Source organism: Mustela putorius, unplaced genomic scaffold (assembly GCF_011764305.1).
Source record: "Mustela putorius furo isolate JIRA1106 unplaced genomic scaffold, ASM1176430v1.1 tig00003972_pilon_pilon_pilon, whole genome shotgun sequence".
Classification (NCBI taxonomy): domain Eukaryota; kingdom Metazoa; phylum Chordata; class Mammalia; order Carnivora; family Mustelidae; genus Mustela; species Mustela putorius.
The window spans coordinates 19,507,796-19,527,249 of record NW_025422115.1 but is presented as its reverse complement, the minus strand read 5'-3'; the positions used below and the strand labels follow the sequence as shown (position 1 = coordinate 19,527,249).

Below are 19,454 nucleotides of genomic sequence, written 5' to 3'. Positions count from 1 at the left end.
GCTTCTATCTATACAGAGACACTGGAGGCATAAGGATGAAACCAAGAAGATTCCTAACAGTGCGTACAGGTGGTGGGAGACTTCATTGTGTATCTTAGTATTATTGGGGTTTGAACCATATGAATAACCTTTTAACCCCTTATAAAGGTTAAATAATAAAAAAATAAACGGTTACATAACTGGTTGAAGTTCAGAAAGCTAGAGAATGGCAAAGCTGGAGCTCTAACCCCAGCTTCTGAAGCCTGTGTCCAGATGCACCATACTCCTGGGTCTGATCGCGCCTACCTTCCAGAGGCAGGAGGCGAACGCCTTAGTGCCTGGTGGTGAGGAAATGAAGCTCCCCTGAAGTTGCTCTCCTCTGAGCTTCTGGAACTTCAACTGAAAGCAGCTGCGCTGGTCTTTCTGTTTTCTCCTTTGGGTTCTACTACAAAAACCGTTCACTCCAACTTCTCCATTCCAGGAGAAACAGGACCCACAGATCCACTGGTGGTGCTGCCACATTTCTTTTTTTTTTTTTTTTTAAGAATTTTATTTATTTATTTGACAGAGAGAGATCACAAGTAGGCAGAGAGGCAGGAAGAGAGAGAGGAAGGGAAGCAGGCCCCTGCTGAGCAGAGAGCCCGATGCGGGACTTGATCCCAGGACCTGAGATCATGACCCCAGCCGAAGGCAGTGGCTTAACCCACTGAGCCACCCAGGCGCCCTGCTGCCACATTTCTAACCTAGTAGGGGATCCTGGTCCACAACGGCTCTGGCTCCTCCTCTGGATCTCTGTGGAGCCAGGTCTGAGTGACAGAACATCCCTACCTCAGGATGTTCTGAGCCCCAAGAGCTGGCCCCACTGGAAAAGGGCACTTCTCTGCGAGGCCCCTCGAGAGTGAGGGCCACAGAAGGCCGCACACGCTGCCCCTGTGCTTACCTGATGCACGATGCTCCTCATGAGCTCCTTGTTGGTCATACTGGCCAGCTCGAGGTGGATGGGAATACCAGTAGGGATGTCAGAAATGGAGCTAACGACCTGCCAAGAGAAGAGCACAGTGGTGCCATCAGAAGCAGAACTCATCAAGAGGGAAGAAGGGGTCACGGCCTTTTTTGCATCACGATGAAAGCCTAAGCCCCCGGGGGTCACACAGCCTCCAGACGAGGGATGCTCTTGCTGACAGGGAGGAGTCAGGGTGACAAACTCTGGGCACCAAGAACCGCCCCTGTGCACTAAGGGAGCAGCCTATTCCCGGGGCCTACCCTGAGGAACCGCAACACAGCTGATGTGAGATGACACACAGGACACAGAGGACGCAGACCACACACACCGTGGCTGGAGCCACACTCAGTGTAGTGCAGGGCACAGAGGCTCAGGCAAGAGGAGGTTCTGCCCTGTCCTACTCGAGCTGCCGCCGCGGCCAAAGGAGCACTGGGAGGCACCTCCCCGTGGCGGCGGCCGTGAATCATCCTTGGGGGCCAGGACCGACGCCCAGGCAGCTCGAGCTGCAGAGGTCTAGAGCAGCGGGAACCTGAGGAAAAACGCTAGCCGAGATCTGGGAAATTCTGTGACAGTGCTATTACCTCCAAGAGCCTCTTCCTCTGGAGCTCCTTGCTTTGTCCCTCCATCATGTGCAATCCAGAGAGGACCACCAGGTCTGGCTGAAACTCCTCCAGGCTAGACACAAACACCTCCAGCATATTCATGGCCCCGTTGGAGAGGTCGTGGGAGAAGATGAATCGGTTGGCATGGGGAGCTTTTAACCGGCCCCACTCCTCCCCTAGAGAAGCCCAGTCAACACAATGGGAAGAAAAGGAAGAGGCTTTAAGTCTCCTAGCTGAGGGGGCTGGAGGGGGCCTCCCTGGAGCCCTGGGCCTAGGCAGGCTGGCTTCCAGCCGACTGGAGCCTGGCTATGATGGCCTAGCCATGATGGCGCTGCAGCCAAGAGGACCTGCTCAGTTAAGAAACCAATGAACAGGACTGGACCCCAACCCAACAGAACAACAAACACAGCGTGGGTGCGCTACGCCTTTTTTAGGGGGCTGCCAGTTAGTCCCAGGGAAGTTCTATTGCCCACTGAGCTCTCACACAGGATGCCTGGGTCCCTTCCCCACTATAGAGCGGCAGCACAACCTCCAGATACCAGCACCCAGTGCACACGGTGCACATGGGACACACGACCTTTCTCAAAGCACTTCCCACCTCACAGCTGGGCCCCACGGAGCCTGGAATTCCACAAGTCAAGCTGACCGCGGCCCCTCCTCCCCGCTGCCTGCTGATGGTTTCCCGGCACTTGATCCAGATGGTAGCGTCTGGCTGCGCTAGCCTCCTCTGATCAAGCTGCTTTGGAATAATGCCTGCTCAAGACCAAGTTCAAGTGCTACCTCCTCCCTAAGTGACTGCTTACTGCTCCAACCCGAGGTGCACTTTCACTGCTTTGAACATCCATAGAGGCTTCCCTTCATATGGTTTGGGGAATATCATTTTTCTTTGAAGTACCTCTTTTACAGTTCTGAATGAGTACTCAAACTTAGACCATTACTTAACTTCCCTCACATCTGTGCCCCATATCTCCCCACACAGAATGCCAGCTCCTTGAAAGGAACACTGTATGTCTCGGGTTCTCCAAGCCCTTGTCCCAGGCCCACTCAGCATCTGCTCAATGGATCCAAACCAAGGGAAGCTAGAGCCACTTGTGGATGGGTCTTCTGGTGGGGGGAGCAGTTTGGGATCTGTGCCCACCACAGGAATGGCTCTCCCCACAGGCCCCGCATCAGAGTCAGAATCTCCTGGGGAGCTGAGTTTTAAATGTGCAGGTGGCGAGGCCCACCGCCAGAGATCCTGATGTGCACGTACGTGGAGAACTACCCTGAAGACCCCACAGTGGCCAAGCATTTGAGAGGTGTGCGCTATGGCGGGTATCCTAAAGCAGGGCAAGTGACAGAGGCCTTCCCCGGGTTCACTTGGAGAAGCCTCACCACCCATTCTTCTGCCAAGACTCGGTAGCAAATCTTGAAACTCAGTCAGTGCAAGGGCTACCTAGACTCTGCACCTACTTCAGGCAATTCCCAAATGACCCCCCTGACCCCCAGCCAGCATGGGGGCTTTTCCTGAGACTGAGGGGCAAGACTTAGGAGCTGGGTTTCTAGAGCTTTCCCTCCAAGTAAAGAATTCATCTCATTTACAAAATTAGAGTTCATACACTGAAAGCTCGTTTTTCACTGGTTTCTATCACATTTACTGGACACTCCTTCAGAAGGTTTTTCCTTAAGGCAGACAAACTGCAGCAAAGGGTTTCCTCACACTGCAGGCTGATGTGCTGTTATCAGCAAACCGCTTCCTCCTTCCTACAACGGGCCTCTCTGCACAGAAGCCTTGCCTCTCCAAGGGGAGTGTGCATGAGTGTGCGGGCCTTACTCTGGAGCAAGGGTCAAGGCTGGCAGGGCCCAGCTTCCCTTTACTGTGAGTTCAGCTTTACTGATTTCATTCCTCTGAAAAACATTTTATATGTGGGTCATTCATATAAAAATCTTTGAAAACAGAAAAGGACATTTCCTCCTTACAACCCCCAACACAATGGTTATGCGGGTTAAAATGCCACAGTCCTTTAACTCCTTGGTCCACGCCTTATCATTTGTCCACAGAAATCATCCAATAATGGTCCACACAGCTGAGTGCAACACTCTGAACCCATTTTATCTCCAAACACCCAAAGCAAGGGCGGCCTCCCCTGCTAAGCCTCTCCTAATTTCATGGCCTCACCCCTATGAAATTAGGTCACAGGACCTAATTTCACATTCCTAAACGTGAAATTAGAAATTTCACATTTCCTAACTCTGCCAACCCCACCAGACGCAGCTGCTTCCTCCCCTGGGCCACTGCTGGTGCCTCTTAAGGACGGGACACATGCTTTTGTCATCCTCTGCTCAAGAGCTCATGACCCGCAGTGAGCTGAGCACTGGACCCACGCCTTCCGTCACCAGCTCATCCTGCCTCACACTGTCCCTGCATGCAGCGTGTGAACGAATGAATGGGCAAAGGAACAAGTCAACGAGAGGAAAGACTGAGGACTTCGATGGCCTGTGACAACAAAGAATATGGGTATGACTCCAAATTCAACATCTCCCCCAAAGACGAGATTCTGCACAAGGGGAGAAATCCACATCAGAGTCCTCCCGAGGGCAGGAAAAAGTGAGAGAAGCAAAATAAATAGGCCTCTGCAGGCAAAGACGAGAAGGGAAGTGGAGAGCTGCTCCTTGACTGTTCCCACAGGACACAGGACTGACAGAGTGGCCTGAGAGGCGAACCAACTAGAATGCAGACAGGACGAGTCTGGAACCTCAAAGCCCCCTTGTTCTCACAGAGCTTGAAATGTGTTTCTCTGAGTGATCCCTTCTCTCAATTTACCGTCCTGCCCTTTGGCCACTACGTGTGACTCAGTACATCCCCAGCCCAAAGCCTGAAAACAAGCTTCTCTGGGCAAATCTGGCAGGGGAAAAGGAGGAAATGATTGGTGACAAATCCTCTTTTTATTCATCTAAATTTGAGAGAAGCTGGGGATGGATTTCTGTGAAGACAAATGATCTGAGGGCTTCTGCCACCAGACTAGGTTCCCTCCAGGGGTCAGTGAAAATGTAATTTCAAATAAAGTTTAATGGGAGGCCCTGCTTTGTACTAACAAAATAAGGCACAGAAAAGAAAAACTAAAGTGTGGGGTTTATAAATCCAAGGATGGAGATGGTCTCCTTTCAAGATTAGCTGTGCTGTCTGCTTACCTCCACACGAGGCACAGCTGTCAAATCCAAAGCAAAATCTGGCTGAGGAGAGCAGTCTCTCCACCCTGCAGTCACCAGGGAAGATGACAGAAACCAGGAACCAGGAAGGTCCCCGGGTCAGGAGGGGAGCACCAGCCGGGTAACAAGGGAGAGGAATCTGGAACTGGCAGCAGCAGCACTTCCAAGGCACATCTTTAGCTCTTCCAGACCCTTCCTGTCAACAGTCGGGTTCATGCCTTTCACTGAAGGAGTGAACCCTTGCCACAGTCTTAGCAGTAAGAGCTATCATTCTGAGTTTCTGAGAAACTCCAAACTTGCACACAAGGAAATGTGTACTGCCTACTGCAACGGTCTGTCCATAATGTTCAGACCTAGCCCTTCCCAACTCCCTGATCCAATAAACAACCCAAAGAGAACCAGTGACAAACAATTCTTTTTATGCACATGGAAAACATAATTTTCCAGGAGCACTCTATTTCCTGTCTCACATGAATTACTCTAACAGGTGAGCTTCTCTTAAATCAGCTTGGAAGCAAATCACTGAAGCCTATTAAAGCAGTGCTTTAAGGGACCAATTAGTCTATTTAGATGCTTGAGTCTTTGAGTTAATCATGTGTTGAGTCAGACATTCAAGAGTCTGAGTTCTAAGCAGAGGAAAGAGACAACAGCAAATACACAGAATTAAAGAGTTAAAATGTGTTCAGGTATTTAGGATTCTCTAAGAATCAGAACTGTGGTCTCTGTGACAAAAAATTTCTGGGATTGACGCTGGGTGGGCTGGATCTGGACTCAGGAGCACCGAAACATTATATAATGGAAAATAATGTAAGTGTTGCTAAATACAAACACTTCACTACCACACCCCAGGGAAAATAAAATCCTTCAAAGGAAGTTTGCCAGAGGCCTGGAATCAATCCCAAACGGCTTGGAACAGTTGGCCAGAAAAGCCTAGGGCAGAATCCAGCATAGCGCTGAACAGATGTTACTTGCCCTTCTCTTTCCTTAGTAATAAAGAAAAACTTCCTATATGTGTGTTTAACACATTCTCACTTTTATTCAAGATGCTGGTTTTCCTAGAGCCGAACTTCTCTTGGGTTCAGATCAGTTTTGTCTGTAGATCTGGGAATTTTCTTCAATGTTACACTACTCTCTATTGAGACAATGGCCAGTTTCAGCTCAGGAGAACCAAGAGGTCAGGGAACTTGTAAGGCAAGAAAGGGTCCTGTCAACTTACAAAGATCAATTTCTAGCACAGTTACACCCCAATCTGACAACACACAATCCTCTGTCCAGTCTCACACCATTACGTACTCATTTCTCTTACCTGCTTGATATTCTAAAATAAGGTGGAACTCATCCACTTCCTGCAATGACTCTGGTGGAACAAATACATTATCATCAAGAAGTTCATGCAGCTTTGGACCAACTGGACCGCAAAGAAGAACCTGGAGACAAGACACAGGAAATCTATCAGGAGATCTGTCCCTGTTCCCACTGAATCTATACAGTGACCAAAAAGGTACATTCAGGACGCTCCTATTCATTTCAACCAAAAACTGGAATCCAAATGTTATTTTAAATGCTTTGGTTTGGAGGTATGTAGTAAGTCCTATTACTATCACATATATCCCTATGGAGGGAATGGCCACCAGAAATGAGGGGCTGAGAAGAGACCTGACTCATACCTGTTAGACAGATACCTCCGTAGCTGTGGAATCTAATATACTCTGCAAGGGACTGAATATTTTTGTCCTCCCCAAAGTCCTATATTGAAGCCTAACTGCAGATGTGACAGTATTTGGAGACAGGGCTTTCAGGAGGCAACTAAGGTCCAATGAGGTCATACAGAGGGGATCCTAATCCAAGAGGATTGGTGGCCTCATAAGAAAAGGAAAAGAGAGAGCTAGGTCTCTCTCTTTCCATCTTACCCACTGAAGAAAGGCCATGTGAGGACACACCAGAAGGTGGCTGCAAGCCAGGAAAGAAGCCCTCACCAGAAACTGGACCCTGCTGGAATCTTGATCTTGGACTTTCCAGCCTCAGAATTGTGACAAAATAAATTTCTGTTGTTGAAGCCACCAAGCCGATGGCATTTTGTTATTACGGCTAAGACACACTCCACTCCCCCTTTCTTTTCTTTACTCACTCATCCTACGTAAGCAAACAGAGATGGCAAGTTGCTCAGAGCTGCCTGATGAGGACAATTCTGTTTGAATCTTACAGAGTTTAGAAAAGAGCCTCGGGATGACAATATGGCCCCCAATCACAGGACCTAATTTGTGGGATCAGGCCCCTAGTATACTTGGCTGTTATGTGAACAGGATAGCCTTCCAGAGATGGGAATTAAAGAGCACCTCAATTCAGCAAGTTGGGGGAGGGGGAGGTGCTCTGAAACTTTTCCTAAACCTTTTCAACTCCAACCTGGGCCTCTCCCTGGCTATTCCTTCTAGAAGTCATTTCACATCTACTGATGTTCTTCACAAGCTGCTATTCCCGCCACACCTCTGGACCCCACTCACAGCCGGGCCAACCTGCTCATAACCACCAAACAATGAGGCTTGGACAGGGATGTAAAGGAAAGTTCCCAGAGATGATCAACACGATTTCAGATTTAATGTGCCCCACCCAGAGAGAGGCTTCAAAAGGCATTTTACTTGACAATTAACTGCTTGCTTGTACAGTTGCCACTTTACTTCTTTTGTCTAATTCCTGGTCAGAACTTTAGCCTTCAAGATGAGAGAACACAGGCCAAATTTTCCCTCCTTTCCCAAAACAAAAACAGACAAAATATATGAAACACAGGTTTTTACAACATTTGGATACAACAACAAAGGACAGTGATTCCTAACAGGAAAAAAACGAACTGAGTAAGACCTACAAATGCCGCATGAAATTACCTTAAAGGAGTTTCCAGATAGACAAAAAGAGTTCATCATCAGTGGACTTGCACTATAAGAAATGTTAAAGGAAATCCTTCAGGCAGAAGTCAAATGATACCAGATAAAAGAAGAAATAAACATCTAAACAATGGAATGAGGAGCACCAGAAATGGTAACTCTGGATAAGTACCTAAGATCTTTTTCTTACTACTGAAATCTCTTTAAAAGATAATCAACTGTTCAAAGAGCAGTATTAACAACACCAGATGAGGTTTATAACATACACAGAGGTAAACCATATGACAACAACACTATAAAGACCAGAGAAAAGAAATGGAAGCACCTGTTTATTATAAAGTCCTCAGATTATACATGAAGTATGACATCACTGACCATAGACTGTGATGGCTAAAAACGTACACTATAAGTCTTAAAGCAACCATTAAAATAACGAAGAATTATAGCTAATAAGCCAGAAGATAATATGAAAGTGTAGAAAATAATTCAAAAGAGTGCAGAAAAAGAAGGAAAAGGGAAGATAAAGAGGTGGGACAAACAGAAAACAAGGAGCAAGATGTCAGACTTAAACCCAACCTAATTTATTAACAAACACATTAAGTGTAAATGGCTTAAACAGCCCAATTAAAGGAGATTGTCAAAGTGGATTAAAAAGCAAGCCCCAAATATATGATGCCTACAAGAAATATTTATTTATTAATTATGAAATCTAAGTCACCTTTTTATTTACTTTGCAACAGACTAGTATGTTGTTTTTATTTGGACACATTACTACTGCCCTCTCATTTTGTTTTTAATTGATGTATAGTTGACACAAAATGTTACATTAGTTTCAAGTGTATAATATAGTGATGCAACCAATCTATATGTTATGCTATGCTCACCACAGGTGTAGCTACCACCTGTCACCAACACTATAACAATACCACTGTTACATAACAACACCAATCAATTGTTATATAACAATACCAACACTATAACAATACCATTGACTAGAATTCCCTATGCTGTACCTTTCATCTCCATAGCTTTTTCATTCCATAACTGGAGGCCTATACCTCCCACTACCCTTCATCCATTTTGCTCATCCTCCCACTGCCCAAGAAATACACTTAAATGTACAGACACCAAGAGGTTAAAACACAAAAATGGAAAAAGTTGAGTCACACTAACGCTAATCAAAAGAAAGCTACAAAGGCAATTTTAATCAAAACAGATTTCAGAGCAAATACTTTGAAATGATTTTCCTTATCCCTGGCAACGACAGAGAGGTCAATTCATAAAGAAGATACAGCAATCAGAAATAGTTAGATATACACTTAATGACAGGGCTTAAAAATACATGAAGCACAGAGTTATAGAACTGTAAGGGAAATAGATGAGAATGTTAACTATAGATGAGAATGTTAATACTTGCTTCTCAATAGACACAAAATCAGTAAGAATATAGACCTAACAATACTACCAACCAACCTGGCCTGACATTTCTATCCATTCAACAATATTATATACTTCTCTTCCTCCTCTATCCCCCACCCCCATTCTCCCTGGCACACATGTTCTCTATCAAATAAACAAAATCTTTAAAAAAAAAAAAAAGGAACTTTACTAAGATATACCACATTCTAGGTCATAGAAAAAGTCTCAGTAAATTTAACAGATCAAGAGAAGTATACTCTCCGATCACAATGTAATTAAAATAGAAATCATTAGATTTCTATTTCTGGGAGGCTCAGACAATTAAGCATCTGCCTTTGGCTCAGGTAATGATCATGGGGTTCTGGGATTGAGTCCCTCATCCGGCTCTCTGCTCTGCAGGCAGTCTGCTTTCCTCTGCCCCTCCTCCCACTCATTCTCTCAATCTCTTTCAAATAAATAAATACAAATCTTTTTTAAAATAAAAAGAAAGAAATCATTAGTAGAAAGGTATCTGGAAGTATTTAGCTATCCCCAAGTACTTAGAAAGGAGATCACACACTTATAAATAGTTCAAGAAATCAGAGGGTTATTAGAAACTACTTTGAATTCAATGAAAACTACAATTATCAAAATCTGTGGGATGCAGCTAAAGAAGTAGTTAAGGGGAAATTTATAGCACTAATCATCTATATCAGAAAACAGTCTCAAATCAGACCTCAGCTTCTACCTTAAACTAGAAAAAGAGCAAGTTAAACATGAACAAGACTAATGAAACACAAAAGAGAGAAACAATAGAGAAAAATCAATGAAACCTAATATTAATTATTTATTGCAAAGATCAGTAAAATTGATAAAACTCTAAGCAAACTGATAGTGAAAAAAAAAAAGATCACAAGGGGAAACTGCAGAAAGATCCTGAACTTGTCTCCTCCCACAGACACAATGAGCCTGCAACAATACACAGAGCAACTCTCTCTGAGAACAACTGAAGATTAGCAAAACAACTCTTCCACATTAAAGACATAAAGAAAAAGACATACTGAGAAGGGCAGAAGGGACACAGACACATTTTGGCTGGGATCCCAACCCCTGGTGTCCTGACCCACAAGTGGGAGGCAGAGCACAGGTGTGGAGGTTCTCCCTGAGGAGTGAGGGGTTCAAACCCTACACTGGACACCCCCTGCTCTAGGATCTGCACTAGAAGGAGGAGCCTTTATAATGCTGGGCTCTGAAAATCAGAGGGGCTTAACTCTACAGGAACAACAGGGTTACAGTAGACTGATACTTTGCTACTGAAGGGTGTACACAGAATCTCACTCATGCCAAGACCCAGGGCAGGGCAGCAGTTTGAAAAGCACCTGGGCCATGGAAGAGATCTGACTAATTTTAGGATGTGTGCTGGAGGGGAAGGGATCTAGAGGAAATTTCTCTGTGAATAGAAGCATTAGCACGTACCATTTTTTGTCCTCCTTCAGCCTAGCTGGCCTGACATTAGGAACAAAAGTTCTAGCACTTTCTATCTACTTCACTACCACTGCTCACCCTGTTCCTGCCATCCCCCTGCAGACCTGCCCTCCCCGGCAGGTACCCCCTCCAAAGTGGCTCTTGCCCCACCACACCTGATGGGCAACCTCTTCTGGGATCTACACCTCTCTAAAGCCACTCCTGCCCCGGGAAGGGGAGGCCAGCCCCAACCACCAGTGCCCCTGCACCAGCCACAGCCTCTGAGCTAGCCAGGCAAACCCCAACCACCAGCGTGCCTACAGCACTTGCAGCCCAGCACAAGAGATGGTATGTGCAGCCCACACAGGCAACACTCTAGAGTGACTCTGTTGGACTAGCAGTGACTGCACTTCTGGGCCCCAAAGGATACCTTCTACACAAGGCTACCACCTTCAAGACCAGAAGATGTGAATGAACTACAAAATACATAGGAACAAACAGAGAGACAGACAAAATGAGACAGAGAAATATGTTCAGAAGAAAGACCTCAGAAAAAAGAACTAAATTAAACAAAAAAGGAATCGAACTGATAGAGTTCAATGTAATTAATGGTTATAGAGACATTCGCTGAACTTGGGAGTGGATGAACTCAGTGTAACTTTAACAAAGAGACAGAAAATATAAAAAGAACTAATCAGAGCTGAGCAGTAACTGCAATGAAAAATACACCAGAGGAAATCAACAGCAGATTGGAGACTGCAGAGAATGGATCAGTGCTCTGGAAGGCAGATAGTAGAAACCACCCAAACTGAACAGCAAAAATAAAGAAAAAAAAATGAGGACAGATTAAGGGACCTCTGGGACAATATCAAGGGACATAACATCAGCATTATAGGGGTCTCAGAAGAAGCTGAAAACTTCTCTTCTCCAACCTGGGGGAGGAAACAGCCAGCCAGGTCCAGAAAGCATAGACAGCCCCAAGCAAGATGAAGCCAAGGAGTCCTCCAAGACACATAATAATTAAAATGTCAAAAATTAAAGAGAAAACCTTAAAAGCAACAGGAGAAAGGTAACTGGTTGGTTACAGCAAGACCTATAAGACTACTGGCTGATTTTTGAGCAGAAACTATGCAGGCCAGAAAGGAGTCCTATGACATATTCAAAGAGCTGAAAGGAAACCACCTACGACCAAAGATACTAAGGATATGGTACCCTGGAGAACTATTACTAGGATACCCTGCAGAACTGTCATTCAGAATTGAAGGAGCGATATTTCCCAGACAAACGTAAGTTAAAAGGTGTTCACTACCACTAATCTTATAAGAAATGTTGATTTTTTAAAGCAGAAATGAAGAGGCCAAAACTAGAAGAAAATTATGAAAGGAAAAAATCTCACCGGTAAAGGAGGGAGACAAACCATAAGAGACTCTTAATCTCAGGGGTTGAGAGGGGTAGGGAGAAGGTGGTTGGGTTATGGACATTGGGGAGGGTATGTGCTATGGTGAGTGCTGTGAACTGTGTAAGCCTGATGGTTCACAGACCTGTACCCCTGGGGCAAATAATACATTATATGTTAATAAGAAAATATTTTTAAAAAGTTAAAAAAAGCAAACATATAGTGAGGGTAGCAGATTAGTCACTTACAAAGTTAGTGTGAAGGTTAGAAGACAATAAGAGTAAAATCAGGGGCTCCTGGGTGGCTCAGTGGGTTAAAGCCTCTGCCTTCAGCTCAGGTAATGATCCCTTGGTCCTGGGATTGAGCCCCACATTGGGTTCTCTGCTCAGCAGGAAGCCTGCTTCCCCACCCCACCCCCACCTGTCTCTCTGCCTACTTGTGATCTCTCTGTCAAAGAAATAAAATCTTAAAAAAATAGAGAGAGTAAAATCAACTAAATCTATATTAAGTAGTTAAGAGACACACAGAATTTTTTAAAAATGTAAAATATGATTCCAAATACATAAAACATGGGGTGGGGGGGAGTAAAATGTAGTGCTTTTAAAATGTGCCCAACCATCAACTTAAAATAGAATGCTATATATATGGGATGTTATATACGAACTTCACGGTAACCACAAAACAAAAACCTACAAGAGATACACACACACAAAAATAATCCAAGTGCAACACTAAAGAGAGCCATCAAGTCACAAGGGAAGAGAGCAAAAGAATAGAGAGTAACTACAAAAAGAACCATAAAACAAGAACAAAATGGAAATAAGTACATACCTATCAATAATTACTTCAAATGTAAATGCACTAAATGCTCCAATCAAAAGACACAGGGTGCCTGGATGAAAACACCAGAACCATCAACACACTGCCTACAAGAGACCCACTTCAGACCTAAAGATAAATACAAACTGAAAGTGAAGGGAAGAAGAAAGATTTCCATGCAAGGGAAACAAAAAAGCTGGAGTAGCAATACTAAATGAGACAAAACAGATTTTTAAACAAAGACTATTATAAGACAAAGGGCATTACATGATGGATAAAGGGGCCAATCTCACAAGAGGATGGAACAGTTGTAAGTATCTATGCATCCAACATAGGAAACCTATATATGTAGATATATAAAGCAAATATTAACAGACATAAAGGGAGAAATTGATAGTAATACAATAACAGTAGGGGATTTTAACACCCCATTTACATCAACAGATAGACCATCTAGACCAAAAGTCAATAAGGAAAGTGGGTTTGAATGACAAATTAGACCAGGGGGACTTAACAGATATACACAGAACATTCCACCTAAAAATAGCAGAATACACATTCTTTTCAAGTGCATATGGAACATTCTTCAGGCTAATTAATGTTAGGACACAAAGCAAGTCTCAATATATTTAAGATCAAAATCCTATCAAGCATCTTTTTAGACTATAATGGTATGGTAACTGGAAATCCATTCCAAGAAAAAAAGTGGAAAAAAACTATGTAGAAGCCAAACAACATACTACTAAACAACCAATGGGTCAACAAAGAAATCAGTGGAAATTAAAAAAAAAAATACCTTGAGATGAATGAAAATGGAAACACAGTATTTTAAAAATCTTTGGGGCACAGCAAAAGCAGTTCTAGGAAGGAAGTTTATAGCAATACAGCCTACATCAAAAAATAAGAAAAACTCAAACAATTTTTTCTTAAAGATTTTATTTTATTTATTTATTTGACAGAGAGAGAGGGAACACAAGCAGGGGGAGTGGCAGAGGGAGAAGCAGACTCCCCAGTGAGCTGTGAGTCTGATGCAGGGCTCGATCCAAGTACCCTGAGATCATGACCTGAGGTGAAGGCAGATGCTTAATGACTGAGCCACCCACTCGACCCTCAAATAAACAATTTAACCTTGACCAAAAGAAACTAGAAAAAGGGTAACAGTAAAAACCCAAAGCAGAAGGAAGGAAATGATACCAAAGAGTAGAGTAGAAATAAATGAAATAGAGACTGAAAGAACAGAAAAGATTGATGAAACTAAGGGTTAGTTCTCTGAAAATACAAAAGTGATAAACTTTTAGCCAGAGTCATCAAGAAAAAAAAAGAGGGGACTGCTGACAAACTAGAAGAAATGGACAAATTCCTAGAAACCATCTTCTTCTTTTTTTTTTTTTTAAAGATTTTATTTATTTATTTGACAGAGAGAGATCACAAGTAGGCAGAGAAGCAGGCAGAGAGAGAGGAGGAAGCAGGCTCCCTGCCGAGCAGAGAGCCTGATGTGGGACTCGATCCCAGGACCTGAGATCATGACCTGAGCCGAAGGCAGCGGCTTCACCCACTGAGCCACCCAGGCGCCCTAGAAACCATCTTCTAAGAGTGCAACAGGAAGAAAGAACCTGAACAGACCAATTATTAGTAATGAAATTAAATCAGTAATCAAAAAACTTTCAACAAACAAAAGTCCAGGATCAGATGAAATCACAGGTGAATTCTACCAAACATTTAAAAAATAGTTACAACCTCTTTCTCAAACTATTAAAAAATGACAGAGAGAAAGGAACATGTCCAAATTAATTCTATCAGGCCAACACTACCCTGAAAACAAAACAGAAAATTACAGGCCATATCACTGATGAACATAGATGTAAAAGTCCTCAACAAAATATTAACAAACTGCATTTCAAGTACATTAAAAAGATCGTTCAGACCTAGCCTTAGCAAAAGGCAACCAAATGGGAAAGGAAGAAGTCAAACTGTGGTTTGCTTGGGGAAGGTGGCGGGGGGATTGGCTAAATGCATGACAAGTATTGGGAGGGCATTTGTGAGGAGCACTGGGTGTTGTATGGAAGTGATGACTCACAGAATTCTACTAGTGAAACTAGTATTACCCTATACGTTAACTAACTGGAATTTAAATAAAAACTTAAAAAGAAAAACAACGAAGAATGATGGATAAAACAAAATGAAAAAAAGAAAACAACAACAATAAAAGTTCAAATGTGCATGTTCTGGCAAGACAGTTAGAAATCCTGACTCAAGAAAATAAAGCAAGAATCTAGATATTAGGGGGGGAAAAAAAACCTTCCACCACAACCAAGTGGGATTTATTCCAGGAATGCAAGAACGGTTTAATTTCCGCAAACCAATCAATGTAATATACCACATTAACTAAATGAAGGCTAAAAATCATATGATTATCAACAGATGCAAAAAAAAAAAAAAAAGCATTTAACAAAATATAATAACTTTTAACAAAATGGGTATAGAGGAAACAACTCATCATAATTAAGGCCATCATATATGACAAACCCACAGTTAACATCATACTCAACAGATCCGGAATAAGACAAGATCAGGAACAAGACAAGGATACATCTCTCGCAACTTTTATTCAAGACAGTACTGGAAGTTCTAGCTACAGCAATCAGAGAAGAAAAAGAAATAGAAGGCATCTAGACATAATGCTATATTTAGAAAACACAAAAGACTCCAAAAAAACTGTGGGATCTAAAGTCACAGTACACAAAATATACAGAAATCTGTTGCATTCTATATGGAAACAAACTAGCAGAAAAAAATTAAGAAAAAATATACCATTTACAATTGCATTAAAAGGAATAAAATGGGGAGTCAAGATGGCAAGAGAAGTAGCAGGCTGAGACTACATCAAGTAGCAGGAGATCAGCTAGATAGCTTATCAAACCATTGCAAACACCTACAAATCCAACAGGAGATTGAAGAGAAGAAGAGCAACAATTCTAGAAACAGAAAATGGACCACTTTCTGAAAGGTAGAGCCCGCGGTGAAGTGAATCCAAAGCGACGCGAAGAGAGACTGCAGGGGGGAGGGGCCGCCTCCCGGCAAGCAGCAGTGCAATGGAACACAAAATCAGGACTTTCAAAAGTCTGCTCCACTGAGGGACATTGCTCCAGAGGCTAAACTGGGGTGAAGCCCACGTGGGGTCAGCGTGGCCCCAGGTCCCATGGAGTGACAGAAGGATCGGGGGTATCTAAGTGTCGCAGAGCTTGCAGGTATTAGAGCGGGGAAACTGGGTACAGAGACAAAGCCGAGAAGTAAGCTTGCAACTCAGGGTTACCTTGAACAGGTCACAGGCTGGATGAGCTCCCGGCCCGGCCAGAGACCAGGGAGAAGAGAGTGACTGAGCACTTTTATCTGAAGGGGAGTGATTGAGCGCTTTTCTCTGAGGGCGCACTGAGGAGTGGGGTCCCGAGCTCTCGGCTCCTCCCAACCGGAGACTGGGAGGCCACCATTATCATTCCCATCCTCTGGAACTCTGTGGACAGCATTCAGGAAACAAAAGCTCCCAAAAGCAAACGGAACCCAAGCCGAACTACTCAGCCCAGCCCCTGGGTAAGGGCGGGGCAATTCCGTCTCAGGCAAAGACACTTTAGAATCACTACAACAGGCCCCTCCCTCAGAAGATCAACAAGAAATCTAGCCAAGACCAAGCTCACTTACCAAGGAGAACAGTGGAATTCCAGAGGAGAAAGCAAAGCAAGGAATTCATGGCTTTTCCCCCATGATTCTTTAGTCTTGCAGTTAATTTTTTTTTCTTCTGCTAAATTTTTTTAACTTTTACCCTTTCCTCTTTCAATGTTTTTTTAACTAGTTTATCTTAAAAATAATAAAAATAATCTTTCAAAAAAATAATAATCTTTTTTGAACCTTCATTATTATAGTCATATTTTATCCTTCATGGTATCTAACTATATTTTTTGTATACACATAGGGTTTTATCTTCTAAAAACTTTGGGGTACAACTTCTCCTAACAGAACAAAATATATCCTAAATCTAGCTCCGGGCTTGTTCTAGTCTCCAGCCCGAATAAATTCTCTCCACTTTCTTTTTCTTTATTCTCCCAACCAACTTACTTTATCAACTCCTTTTTTAGAAATTAAAATTTTTTTTTATCTTTATAGGCATATTCCATCCCTTCATTGTGTCTACCCTTATATATGTTTTCCATACTTTAAAATTTTGGGAGGTAGTTTCTTCTAAGAGACCAAAATACTCCCCAAATTAAGTGTGCGACCCTGTTCTAGTCACCAGTCTAATATATATATAAATTTTTTTTCTTTTTAAATATTTTTTCTGTATTCATTTTCAACTTTTTTTTCCTGAACTACTTTTTATCCCCTTTCTCCCTCCCACGATTTGGGATCTCTACTGATTTGGTTAAAGCACATTTTCCTGAGGTCTTTGTCACCCTTTTAGTATTTTATTTGCTCCTTCATATAATCTTATCTGGACAAAATGACGAGGCTTTAAAACTCACCACATTAAAAAAAGAACAAGAGGCAGTACTGAAGGCTAGGGACCTAATCAATATGGACACTGGTAATATGTCAGATCTAGAGTTCAGAATGACGATTCTCAAGGTTCGAGCTGGGCTCGAAAAAGGCATGGAAGATATCAGAGAAACCCTCTCCAGAGAGATAAAAGCCCTTTCTGGAGAAATAAAAGAACTAAAATCTAACCAAGTTGAAATAAAAAAAGCTATTAATGAGATGCAATAAAAAATGGAGGCTCTTACTGCTAGGATAAATGAGACAGAAGAAAGAATTAGTGATATAGAAGACCAAATGACAGAGAATAAAGAAGCTGAGCAAAAGAGACAAACAAATACTGGACCACGATGGGAGAATTCCAGAGATAAGTGACACCATAAGACGAAACATTAGAATAATTAGGATTCCAGAAGAAGAAAGACAGAGGGGAGCAGAAGATATTTTGGAGAGAATTATTGTAGAGAATTTCCCTAATATGGCAAAGGGAACAAACATCAAAATCCAGGAAATGCAGAGAACCCCCCTCAAAATAGGTCCACACCCCATCACCTAATAGTAACATTTACAAGTCTTAGCAACAAAGAGAAAATCCTAAAAGCAGCCCGGGAAAAGAAGTCTGTAACATACAATGGTAAAAACATTAGATTGGCAGCAGACTTATCCACAGAGACCTGGCAGGCCAGAAAGAACTGGTATGATATATTCAGAGCACTAAACGAGAAAAACATGCAGCCAAGAATACTATATCCAGCAAGGCTATCACTGAAAATAGAAGAAGAGAGAAAAAGCTTCCAGGACAAACAAAACCTGAAAGAATTTGCAAACACCAAACTAGCTCTACAAGAAAGATTGAAAGGTGGCCTCTAGGCAAAGAGAGACCCTAAAACTAGTAGATCAGAAAGGAACAGAGACAATATACAATAACAGTCACCTTACATGCCATACAATGGCACTAAATTCATATCTCTCAATAGTTACCCTGAATGTAAATGGACTAAATGCCCCAATCAAAAGACACAGGGTATCAGAATCGATAAAAAAAAAAAAAACCATCAATATGCTGCCTAAAAGAAACTCATTTAGACCCAAAGACACCTCCAGATTTAAAGTGAGGGGGTGGAAAACAATTTACCATGCTAATGGACATCAGAAGAAAGCTGGGGTGGCAATCCTTATATCATACAAATTAGATTTTAAACCAAAGAGTATAATAAGAGATGAGGAAGGACACTATATCATACTCAAAGGGTCTGTCCAACAAGAAGATCTAACAATTTTAAATATCTATGCCCCAACATGGGAGCAGCCAACTATATAAACCAATTAATAACAAAATTAAAGAAACACATCAACAATAATACAGTAATAGCTGGGGACTTTAACACTCCCATCACTGAAATGGACAGATCATCCAAGCAAAAGATCAACAAGGAAATAAAGGCCTTAAATGACACACTGGACCAGACGGACATCACAGATACATTCAGAATATTCCATCCCAAAGCAACAGAACACATACTCTTCTCTAGTGCACACAGAACATTCTCCAGAATAGATCACATCCTGCGTCATAAATTAGGTCTCAACCGGCATCAAAAGACTGGGATCATTCCCTGCATATTTTCAGACCACAATGCTCTGAATCTAGAACTCAATCACAAGAGGAAATTTGGAAAGAACCCAAATACATGGAGACTAAACAGCAACCTTCTAAAGAATGAATGGGTCAACCAGGAAATTAAAGAAGAATTGAAAAAATTCATGGAAACAAATGATAATAAAAACACAATGGTTCAAAATCTGTGGGACACAGCAAAGGCAGTCCTGAGAGGAAAATATATAGCGATACAAGCCTTTCTCAATAAACAAAAAAGGTCTCAAATACACAACCTAACCCTATAGCTAAAGGAGCTGGAGAAAGAACAACAAAGAACGCCTAAACCCAGCAGGAGAAGAGAAAAAATAAAGATCAGAGCAGAAATCAATGAAATAGAAACTAAAAAAACAACAGAACAAATCAACGAAACTAGGAGCTGGTTCTTTGAAAGAATTAATAAAATTGATAAAGCCCTGGCCAGATTTATCAAAAAGAAAAGAGAAAGGACCCAAATAAATAAAATCATGAATGAAAGAGGAGAGATCACAACTAACACCAGAGAAATACAAACAATTGTAAGAACATACTATGAACAACTCTA

General features: G+C 42.4%; 1 protein-coding gene across 4 annotated transcripts in view; it reads right to left on the bottom strand.

The window, feature by feature from the left end:
* The window catches only part of ADPGK (ADP dependent glucokinase), a 42,919-nt gene that overhangs the window by 3,223 nt on the left and 20,242 nt on the right, over window positions 1–19,454 (bottom strand). For 2 of the 4 annotated variants that reach the window (XM_045070746.1, XM_045070747.1), the window contains exons 4-6: window positions 6,080–6,200; window positions 1,564–1,760; window positions 920–1,018 (exon numbers count right to left, since the gene is read on the bottom strand). In XM_045070746.1, coding sequence (XP_044926681.1) covers window positions 920–1,018; window positions 1,564–1,760; window positions 6,080–6,200 — 417 coding nt within the window. The remainder of the gene's footprint in view (window positions 1–919; window positions 1,019–1,563; window positions 1,761–6,079; window positions 6,201–19,454) is intronic. The other 2 variants (XM_045070748.1, XM_045070749.1) reach the window with 1 other exon arrangement.